At 41.4% G+C, this 11012-nt stretch overlaps 1 protein-coding gene across 2 annotated transcripts; it reads left to right on the top strand.

Moving 5' to 3' along the window:
* The first annotated feature begins 488 nt into the window (after positions 1 to 488).
* On the top strand, positions 489 to 10594 carry GTSE1 (G2 and S-phase expressed 1). 2 transcript variants are annotated; one of them, XM_041405379.1, is made up of 11 exons: positions 489 to 550; positions 1222 to 1305; positions 1867 to 1930; positions 2007 to 2610; positions 3528 to 3675; positions 4851 to 5228; positions 5403 to 5475; positions 5892 to 6140; positions 7278 to 7476; positions 9064 to 9204; positions 9536 to 10594. In XM_041405379.1, the coding sequence occupies exons 2-11, from the start codon at positions 1227 to 1229 to the stop codon at positions 9614 to 9616; spliced, it is 2016 nt and encodes a 671-aa protein (XP_041261313.1). In that variant the 5' UTR covers positions 489 to 550; positions 1222 to 1226; the 3' UTR covers positions 9617 to 10594. The 2 variants fall into 2 exon arrangements, with proteins under 2 accessions (XP_041261313.1, XP_041261312.1); XM_041405378.1 differs by having other exon boundaries at positions 10162 to 10594.
* Positions 10595 to 11012: the final 418 nt, after the last annotated feature.

Below are 11012 nucleotides of genomic sequence, written 5' to 3' on the forward strand. Positions count from 1 at the left end.
CGCCAGCCCATTCCAATGTCTAGTCATGCTTTCTGTGATTAAATTCCTCTTATGTCCAAGCTGAACCGCCGTTTAGCTTCACTTCTAAAGTTAAACCACCAGGACAACCATATCCAGCAAAGGTGTCACGGAAACCAAAGGAATGGGCGCGCAGGCCGCACCGCAGCCGGCACGGCGCCTGTGCCCGCAGGCACGGCCTCACGGCGAGACCTTCGGCAATGCCCACACCCTGCTGGGGCTGAGCCACCACCGCGGCTATCGAGACAGGCCAGGCAAGCCGGGCCGAGCCAGGACGGCCCGCGGGGGTGACACACCACGGCCAGAGCCCGCGCCAGGGGCGAGGACGGAGCGGAGCGGGCTGCGCAGCCCAAAAGAGCAGCCGTTGGGGACACCTACTAACTACAAGTCCCAGAATGCACCGGAAACGCTCGTGTAGCCTTTCGAACCTGCCAATGAGGGCGCGCGGGGCGCGTCACGTGAGCGGGGCGCGCTTTCCAAGCCCGGCGGGTGCGCGGCGCGGCTCGTGCGCGGCGGCCGTGAGGGGCGAGCGGTGAGCGCGGGCGGACGGCGGCGGTCGGCGGAGGAGGAGGCCCCGGCCCGGGCCCGGGCCCTTCCCCAGAGCCCCAGCGTGGTGCTCGGAGGCCTTTCCCCGTTTCCCGTCGGGGAAGGGGGGGACCTGTGCGAGCTCGGCTTAGGTGGGGGGGTTGGACGGTCGGCGGGATAGTGAACTGTGTGGCATCCCATAAACCACCTTTCGGTGGTGCCCAGCGACAGGATGAGTAGCAATACTAAATTGAGCTAATCCACAGGAAGCTTCATTTCAGCGTGAATAGGAACTTTACACCGAGGGTGGCAGAACACCGGAATAGGCTGCCCGGGCAGGTCATGGAATCTCCCTCTCTGGAGATATTCTTGACCCGCTTGGAGGCGTTCCTGTGTAGTCTGCTCCAGACTACACAGACCCTATATATATGGGATTGATATATATATATATACATATCATGGCCCTATCTTGATACGGGGTTGGACTAGATGATCTTCAGAGGTCTCATCCAACACTCACTATTCTGTGATTCTGTGTAGCAGTCCCTAAATATGAGAGTCTTCAAAATGAATGTTTACCTCCTCACTAATTCAGCAGTATCATCAAAGTGTATGACCCTGTTGTTCGGTTTTGGGGTTTTTTTAAACCTCTTGCATGTCTCCTTCTATATTTTCCAGGTACTATGGAAGAAAACAAAGAAATGTCAGTACATAGCCTGAGTCATTTGACGGAAGAAAAACTGGATATTTGCACAAACAGTGGTAGGTGGAGAACATGTTAAGTTATTCTCTATGTGGTACCTGCCCTGTTATAGGTTAGGCCAGCTCAGATCAGTCTGCTATATATCTAATACCTCTAATATGAGCTCCTCCCTTATCCATCAACTGCTGATTTATATTTATATAGGGTATATATAACTGATGAGGAAAGTAATCTTTTTCACTGGCTCCTGCTACTGTTCTGTGGTAACCTGAAAAATAAAAGTACTGATGGATGGGACAAATGCACTGTCACATGGCTGTAGATTACATGTTCTCAGTTATTTTGATTGGAGGCTGCTGATGAGCTGCATTCCATGTTGCTGTTACAGCTGCTTAGAAATTACCATTAAGCTGTTTCACAATATTTGGGCATCTCACAATTATGATCATATTCACAATTGTACCTTAAATTTCTTGGACCTAAAATATGTTTTCCTAAGTTTAATATTTTAAAGTTGGTAGCTAAAGCTTTTTGCCAGCTGACATCACTCACCAAATTGTCAAAGCATAATGCAATCATTTTCATTGCAAATCCGTGCTGTGACAAAATCCTCTTTATAGTTTCAGACTTTCCTCTTCTGACTGATGAAAAGTTTGATTTTGACCTTTCACTCTCTTCAACAAGGTAAGTTATGTAAGTCCTGTAAGCCCTTCAAAATGGGTGCATGTAAGGTGCCGGGCTAAATTATTTTTCTTTGTAGTGGAAATGAAGATGAAGTTTTTGTTGGACCTGTGGGACACAAAGAAAGATGTATTGCTGCCAGTATGGAAGCAAAAAAGTCTGTGTCTGCTTTTGATGATAAACTCATGTGGAGCCCGCTTCAAGGAGAGAAATTTGTGGAAATTTTCAAAGAAGCTCATTTGTTGGCACTGCAAATAGAGACTGGAAGCAAGGACAAGGAGACCAAAATAAGCCAATCAGAAGAACAGGAAAACAAGACTGTAGAAACATTTGTGGAGGACTCAAAGTCAAAGCTGAAGATACTGAGAAACAAAAACATAGAAATAACTCCCAGGCCTGTTAAACGGGAGACGTACTGTGTGCAGGATAGCCCAGCGTGTCAGCTGCCACCTTGTTTTCAGAAGGCCTCGCACAAAACTGTGTCAGATGGCAAAGAATGTGCTCTTCCTGCTCCTCCTGACAGAAGCCCTGTTAAAATCTGTGTGTCTCCTGCAAAAAATGCTAGATTCCCCCTATCAGAGGAGCAGGAAACTAAGGAAACAAATACAAAGGCAATTGGCAAACTGCCAATGGCAAAACCATCATCTGCTTCTGGAAAAAGCAATTTGTTGACAATTGACAAGGTAAAGTCATGTTCTGGGCAACATTTTGTTCAAGTGAAGTCTGTGCTTTAGGAATATTTAACCTGTCTACAGTCTTTTATTTTCGAAAGAAAACTTTAATCTTCTGATGCTTTTCTACCTCATAAAATCCTTAGTCAGAAATCCTTAGTCAGAAAACATATGTAGAAAAAAAAATGAGGGCAGGTGCTATAGTATAGTAACAATTTGGTTACTTGTCTGTTACGACAGTATAGAGCATTTGCAAGTAAATTTATTTTCCTTTCTTTTGCAAGTAAATTTCTTTTTGTGGTCTGGTTTTGTGAATACTATTAATTCTTGGCTTCTCTTCTAACTGGTTTCTGACACTGCTGTGTTGCTGATAAAATTACTACACTGCTACACTTCATGTAATTTTATACTTAATGTGTAAAAGTGGCTTTATTTAATCCTTGTCAATGGGAATGTATCCTGGGATAGCAAGGAAACAGTCGTGTTAGTGACCTTGTGAGCACCAGTCCCAGTTTTTTGATAGAATATCTTTTGGATTTTATTGCTCTACACTTTAGCTTAGGTTCTAGTACGTGTTACAGATTTTACTGAAGATGTGGCAGGGGCCTCTCAAGAGCCATCACCTGTAGAAATAACAGGACTCTGACATTCTGGTGCTTGGGCTGACTCTTTTTGTTCTCTACTTCCTTTAAGTTCACAATTAAGTTTGTGGCAGGAATAAAATAGCTGTTTGTCTCCTAGATCTGATGTTTTAATTCTGTATAATAATCCAGATACAATGATCTGTCTCTAAGAAAATTCACTTCTTAAAATGTAATCTGAGTTAAAGAGCTCCTCTAAAATTCACAAGTAAAAAGTAATAATACCAAGACAAGTAATGGCAAAATAATGTGTTAAATAGGGCATTTTTTTTTTTGCTTTTGACTCAGCCTGGCTTAAGGAAGATGACATATCTGAAATGTCCTCGTGTTGCCAGTGGTCTCCCAAGGAAGACTACATCATCATCTTCATCAACAGTTTCCAGCATGAACTCAAGCCTTAATTCAAGTTTACCAATTTCTCCTATAGGCATAAAAGGTAATTGCTCTTAATACAGATTTGTGCCACAAATAAATATTGAAATAGCTAAGCATTTTCTGGACTTCGGATTTGGAAATGTTTTAATGGTATTCAGTACATTCAAGCATTAAGAAGTGTTTTGTATGGAGAATAAAATTTTCTAGGCTAGCCCAGTAAATCCCTGTGGACTAAAGATAAATGTTAGATATCCATAATTTGTAGATTGACTAGATTCATACAAACCTGATGCCTACACGTGAGCATCTGACAGAGCTGGACAGGAATCAGTGCCCCAGGAATTCTTTTTCCTTTATACATGACCTCCTCTATTAGAGCCAAGAACGTGAGCTTCTGAATGCTCTGAGCTTGTCTGACTGGAATTAAAAAACGAAACACCAAAACAACTGAAATTTGGAGGGAAGGTGGGAGGCATTATTCCATGTCTCTGTAAGGGTAAATAAAGGATGAGCTTTTCTCAAGCAGATGGGAAAAACACCTTTAGGGAGATAACACAGCCAAGAGGCTTGCACTGTGTTGAGACCATGAATTTAACCATTTTGATAAGCCTCAAAGGATCAGGAAAATAGTCTCCTAGAAGTACTGACAGATGTGAGGGCTACACTTCTTGTACATCTATCAAAATACCAGGTTTGGGCCAATTTTTATTTTGCACCTTCTTTCTGGGAGATTAATAACTGTTATTAAAAACTTAGTATGAACTATTTTATGCACTAGAACTGTCTAATCAAGATTCATCCTGTTAATGAAAGTAACGTACAGGCTGAAAGTAAGAACTTCACAGAAATCTGGGAAATGTGCTTTTGTGGTAGTTTAGCCTGTGGTGTTAATCAGTGTAACTCAAACTTACCTCCTTGAAAGGCTGCTGAAGGGAACAGGGCCAGCTCTGCTGGGAGTAAGTGCTGGAAGTAATTTGCATCTGCAAGCTGTTCTGGCATTCCTTGAAGAATATTCTTTCACTTGGTTGCAGTAATTCAGGAATTTGGTGAGAAGACTATAAAATAAAATTGCTGAAGAATTTGAGGAATAAGTTTTCAGTAGTTGTGTATATTCTCCTTAAACTTGAACTGTTTGAACCTGAATTTAAAATGCTGTAAATTGCTGTTTTTCTTTCCTGTGTTAGTATAATTATTCTGCTTAGTCAAAACTCACAGAAGTACAACTTTCTATTTCAGGAAAATCAAGCGTGGCATCAAAAGCTAGTCTGAGTGGCTCTAAGCTTTCATCTAGTACAAGCAAGCTGGCCCTTGTCAGACCTACCTCAGTGTCATCTCTGCAAGCTGCCAATACTGAGAAATCCAGGAAGCAAGTGAGATCAGCTAGTACTCCCAAAATACCTAGTGCCATAAGCCTGGCTAAATCTTCAGCTTCTGCAACATCATCTGAGGCTGCAGGCAGCGGAATTCGGAGACCAAGCTCTGTTTCCAGTCTGCAGCAGCTATGTCAACAGAATAAAGATGGGAGTTCAACAAAAGGAAGCCTGTGTCCAAAGCCCAAGGCTAGAGTTTTGTCTCTTTCTACAAGTCAAACTAAGGCTCCTGTGAAGACTCAAGGTAAGCACATACTTTGTATGACCTGTCTTCTACTTTGGTCATTAAAAGCAAATGTTGCCTTGAAGGCTTGTTATTTGTTTCATTACACTTCTGTCCACATTTAACTTAAAGATAACTGCTATAAAAGAAATAAATATTAATCTGATAGCAATTAACAATTAATTTTCTCTTTAGATGCAACACCAAACAAGTTGGTACCAAAAGCAACACCATCTCTTGGATTAACATTTTGTGGCACACCTGGAAGGTAGGGCTTCACTGAAAATCCAATGCACTGAGGCATCCTTCTTAGCATGCAACATGGTTGGGTGTCACAACAGTCTTTGAGAAGTTCTAACTTCATTGTCCCTTGAGACTGCCAAGTTAGACGTGTTGATGCCTATTGGAACTGATTTAAAACAAAACCCAAACCTAAACCAAATAACCCTCCCACTCTATTCAGAAGAGGCTTCTTTGCAGTGCTAAATAGACTAAAATAATTAATAGAATTAAATAATTAAAGAATGCTGATCCAGTAAAGCCCTTACTATGCTGTGATGATCAGCCTTAAGGTGACTACTGTTCCCTTACTGACCAAAGGGAAGTGGATGTCTGTCGTTTGGTAGAAGAGTATTATCCCAACGGTTTCTAGAAGGTATTGGCTAAGGCATGTTCCTCTCCTAGTGCCATGGCAGTCAGCACTCCTGTGAAAGCCTCAGAAGAGAAGGCCTTCCAGAGCTTTTGTTTCCCTGAGAAGGCTGCCGCCATGACTCCTGCCAGCGTGAAGCGGTCTGGCCTACCTACGCCTGTGCGTCGGATCTCGGGGTTCCCAGCAGCGACTCCTAGAACTGTACCAAGAATGCCAACTTCTCCACATGCTGCGTCTCTTCGGCAAAGCTTCAGCTTTTCTACCAAAAAGACTTTTACAGCTGGGTAAGTCAGAAATCTCAGAAATGTATGAAATGAAATCTCCGTGTATGAAATGAGTATTGTAGGCAGACTGCCTCTTAGTGAACTCAAGTGATGACTCTTGGCCTCTGCTAAATGTTAGAATAAACCATTTGAGCACAGAAAAGCTGTGTAGGCCTAATAAAAACTTATGACTTGTGATTGATAAAATGGTATAAGCCATACTGAGGTGAGTCAATATCTAACACTAGAGAATTACAGCTTTAATAGGAAATTATTTGTATTTCTTGAGCAAAGTAAAAATTTAAGACTTGTGTCTGATGCTCTGGTGTTGTTTGGCTGTTGCCTTCTGAAGAGAAACAGCTGATTAAAATGCATATTACTTTTAACTTTTGTTTTATATTGCTGCCACTTGTCTGTAAAATGACACTTTTTAAAGCACCAGTCAAAAAGCCAAGGATTTTGTTGACTTGAACTTTATTTTCTGAATAGTTTTACTTATGTTTTAATTATCTTTTTTTTTTTCCTGTGAAAGTGGTCTTGCCTTCTTCGTATTATCCACCCAGCATCTTCTGACAAGGGCCGTGTATATGTATGCAGGATTGTTTTGTGGCTGGTGGAGAGGAACTGTATTAAAGTAGGAATGATTCATGGCTAAAAAACTGTGTCATGTTACTTAGGCCAAATGTCTCAAATAGTGTTTCCTCTGAAGGAAACAATTATTCTTTCTATAGTGACTTTATCATAGTAATCAGATTACAGCCTCTGGTCCTCCAGCCTTAGGGCTTTCTTTCAGCAGGGACTGAAGTTGTCTCCTTAGTGATACACAAAATCAATGCCTCTTTGCTAGCTGTTCCAAGTTTAGAAAAAAACAACGGAAATACCTTGTGTGAAGTTTAGGCTGGATGGAAATGTCAAGTAAGATTAAATTCTTCATGCTCCCTTCTTTTTTTTCATGGGTAGGCTATGTTTTTTCTGCGGAATGAAGTATTTTGTATTTTGTGGGTAACTAGCATTTATTTGGGTAAAAATACGGGAAGCTTTTTGGTCATTAAAGCTTGGAGTAAAAAAGGAGACAATGAGGTTAGAAATTGGCTTTTCTGTCTTTAGTAGTTAATGGTGATTAAAGAACTCAATTATCTCTGATGCTCTTTTCCCTAGTTCTAAACAGAAACAAGAGAGTAAGACACAGACATCTTCAGAAAATGACACGTCTCCTCCAGCTGTGCTACCTCTTGTACTTAACTTCTCCCCAGAGAAAACTGCTACAGAAGAAGCAGAAAATGCATTAAAAGAGGCAGAAGTACAAAATGAGCTGGCTGAAGTACAAAATGATCTGGCTGAAGAGAAACAACCCGAGGTAAGAAATGACAATGCATTTTCCTACAAAACTAAGTAAAGTGCTCGAGTTATTTCAAGATAAGGGATAAGTAGGGAAACCACTTCAGTATACATGAAGTTAAAATATGTTAGAATAATGAAATAATAATATATTCTGAGTTGGAAGGGACCCATCAGAATCATCAGGTCCAGCTCCCGGCTCTGCACAGGGCACTCCATACTAAACACTTCTTGAATTCTGTCAGGCTGGTACTGTGACCACGTCCCTGGGGAGCCTGTTCCAGTGCCCAACCACCTTCTGAGTGAAAAACCTTTTCCTGCTATCCAATCTAAACCTCTCCTGACTCAGCTTCATGATGTTTCCCTTGAGTCCTGTCACTGATCATGAGAATGAAGAGATTGGTACCTGCCCCTCTGCTTCCCCTGGTGAGGATGTTCAAGACCACAATAAGGTCTTCCCTCATCACTTCTCCAGGTTGAACAGACCAAGTGCCCTCAGCTGCTCCACATAAGGAGCAGACCCATCAGCATCCTTGTTGCCTTCCTCTGGATGCTCTCAAATAGCTCAGTGTCTTTTTTTATGTTGTGGTGCCCAATTGGCTGTAACCATGTGCACCCTCTAGTGCCTATATTTAGCACTGAACATCACATGTTCAGTATTTCCATTGTGTTCCCATCTCAAATGCACTGTCAAGTACTTGAAGATTGTATATTAAACTTCCACTTTTGGAAGAGTACTGTGAAATCCTCGTAGCTTCAATTAGAAAAGTAACGTTGCAGGGCAGTTCGTGTTGCAGTCATAAAGCTCCTTCAGGGATTAGAAAAACCCTCCAAACCCAAAACACTGCTGTAGCTATAAATTCAGTCACTTAAAAGGAGCACAACTCTGTGTACAGTGAGGGAGGATTAAACCCCAAAGTCCATTTAGCAGTAAAGTTCAGTGTCAAGTAATTAGTTCAGTGAACACTTCCCCTCTCTCAGGAATGTAGTGGCTTCATGTTGGAAGCTGGCACTCCACAGGCGTTAAGAAGAAAGGACTAAAGTTTATGTTCTGAAATACTAACTTGACAAAGTGGCTATTGATTTACATATACTGAGGTTTAGAATAATGTGGATTAATTACTTGATGTCACTTTATCAGTATGTTCCTTGTTAGCTTACTTGGTGGTGTGTGTGTTTCAGAACTGCTTAGTACATGTCTGGGGTAGTTAAACTGGACAAAAGGATAACTAGAGTGTGAAGCTGTAGAAAATAGTTTATATGGCTGAATAACATTGTACAGTAATTGTAGTTAAATCATTTAAGTACTAAGAGGGTTACTAATCTTCTATTTTAAACTTACCTATACTTTTAAGTGAAGAACTGTTTTATATGGCAAGGGATCTCTTTTGCTTTGCCTTACTGCATTTTCCCTGTGATGCTAGCCAGAATAGAAGCTGAGGATTTTACATTACACTGTGTGCAATGAGTCCTGCATGAAAGATACCAAGCTCTAAATTAAGCCTGATCTGTGATTATTAAAGCTGTATAAGCTAAATTGATTGCCTTAATGTATATGAAGGTAACTTGCTGAACAGGGGAGAAAAACTTCAATTTTTTTTTAAAGGCTTTACTGCTAGATATTGGAGCAGATGAATCTCTCCCACACACTTCTGAATGTGAAAGTAGACCTTTGATTGACCTTTCCAATACTCCTGAAGTGAGTAAGATTTCTTCTGCAAAGTCTGTGTTATCTGGGCAGATAAAGGTAAGCTTTATTCAAATCATCTGGTGCAAGTTATGTTAGCAGAAAAATGTCAACTGTCTTCAGAGCAGTTCCACAGTACTGTAGGAATTTTTTAATATTAGCTCAATATGATGTAGATAATTAGGTGCTCTTAAGAGAATGTCATGATTAAAAACAATGTGGTCTGAACTGGAGCTCAGTGAGCAATCTGCAAATAGAAGGAGGATGCAGAAAGAACGTAGTTCTTAAAGCAGTTGTTAGAGAATAAAACTGTTCTGAAGCAGGAAGTGAATGTTGTCTTCAGCAGAGTTGGTATGCTTATTCTCATTTGACCTTTTTTGCACATTTTCAGTTCTTGGCAGCAGCCCATTCTAATCAAAAAAAGAAGGGATGCCTCTCCTGTTTATTAGCTGCTCTCGTAATCCTCTCCTAAGCTGGAAGATGTGTACTGTTTGAATCTGCTCTAAATTTTACAAGCATTTTTACACATTAGTGGCTTGAAGGTATCTGCCTTTAGATCATTGTCAGATGAATGCTGGTAACTATGAGGATGCAGCCTTTGAAAAAAAGTGTAGTTGGGCTCAGTTGAGTACCAGGCCCTTCAAATTTTGTCAGAAGAGGAGTATTGCAGAGCTCTGACTTCGGGGTGCATGTTGAGAGGAGTTCAGAAGTGCTGTGTCCTGTCTGGATGGTACTGTCACTACAATATGCACACTACTGAAACTTAGAAAAGGCTTTGAGGTTTTTAAGGTAAGTATGGGCAATAACCACCTTTTGAGAAGCTTGTGCTTGTCTAAGAATGAGCATGTTTTTAAAAACCTGAATACAAAAGCTTGACTGTGGTGTTTTTGTATTTGTCTTCTAGATACTAATAAGAACCCTAAACAATAAAAGTACTTGAGAATAATAGAGATTATAACTGCTAGTAGCTATGCACAACAGTTGACTACTAGCTAAATTTTTCTGGTTTTCTTTCAGCTAATTGATTTGAGTTCTCCTCTTATTACTCTGAGCCCTGATGTTAACAAAGAAAATCTGGATTCCCCTCTACTGAAGTTCTGAATCTGAACTGAAACGAAGAATTCTTAGCAACTGTGATCTTTGAAGTGGTTTTGGTGTTATTCCTCATTTCTATAACTTTTTGAAGATGGCTGTAGATTGTCTGATGAACTGCACTAACAAGATAGAATTCTAACACTCTTGATACAGTCACTCTGATAATGGTTTTGTTCATGGATGTGCTGCAATGGATGTGTTTAAACTATGTTGCTTGAAGGCAAAAAAATTTGAACTGTAATTCCAGTTTCTGAATTGGAAGCCTGTCTCCTTACTTCTTACTGATTGTCATTTGATTCCTCTATGTACAACAAAGTTCTAATTTAAAATAAATAAGTTGCTTGCTAAACCCGTATAAAATAACAACTTTTTATTGTATGCTTTGTGTAGACTTTTCTAGTGTTTCACTAACAAATGGTAATATGTAGGTTAAAAACTAGTGGACTTCAGGCTGGTGTAGCACATTTGGAAACAAACATTTTAGCATTGAATGCCAGTCAATAAATCACCAGCAAGGCGAAGGTAAGAGCTTGTTACTGCCAGATGGTTGAGTCGTAGCAATCGAAGGGAAACGTTTCCTTCTGAGTTTTCCTTTATCTGACTCGCGGTGCTGGTCCTGTGGCTCAGGGAGCGTGGGCGGGGCCCGGCCGAGCGCGGCTGCGGCTTGTGGGTGGCCTGCTGGGGCCGGCGCCCCCCGCTCCTGCTCCCGCTGCGCTGCCCTCCGGCCGCGCTGGAGCCGCCGCTGCCCGGCCCGGCCCGGCCCGGCGCGCAGG

Source organism: Onychostruthus taczanowskii, unplaced genomic scaffold (genome assembly GCF_017590055.1).
Source record: "Onychostruthus taczanowskii isolate IOZ18803 unplaced genomic scaffold, ASM1759005v1 scaffold23, whole genome shotgun sequence".
In the NCBI taxonomy this organism is placed as follows: Eukaryota; Metazoa; Chordata; class Aves; order Passeriformes; family Passeridae; genus Onychostruthus; species Onychostruthus taczanowskii.

Excerpts from the sequence above, each read along its gene's own strand:
- GTSE1 (XM_041405378.1), top strand. The coding sequence starts at position 1,227 with ATGGAAGAAAACAAAGAAATGTCAGTACATAGCCTGAGTCATTTGACG. Across the intron at positions 2,611-3,527 it reads ATTTGTTGACAATTGACAAG|CCTGGCTTAAGGAAGATGAC; the intron begins GTAAAGTCATGT and ends CTTTTGACTCAG. Across the intron at positions 5,229-5,402 it reads GGCTCCTGTGAAGACTCAAG|ATGCAACACCAAACAAGTTG; the intron begins GTAAGCACATAC and ends TTTTCTCTTTAG.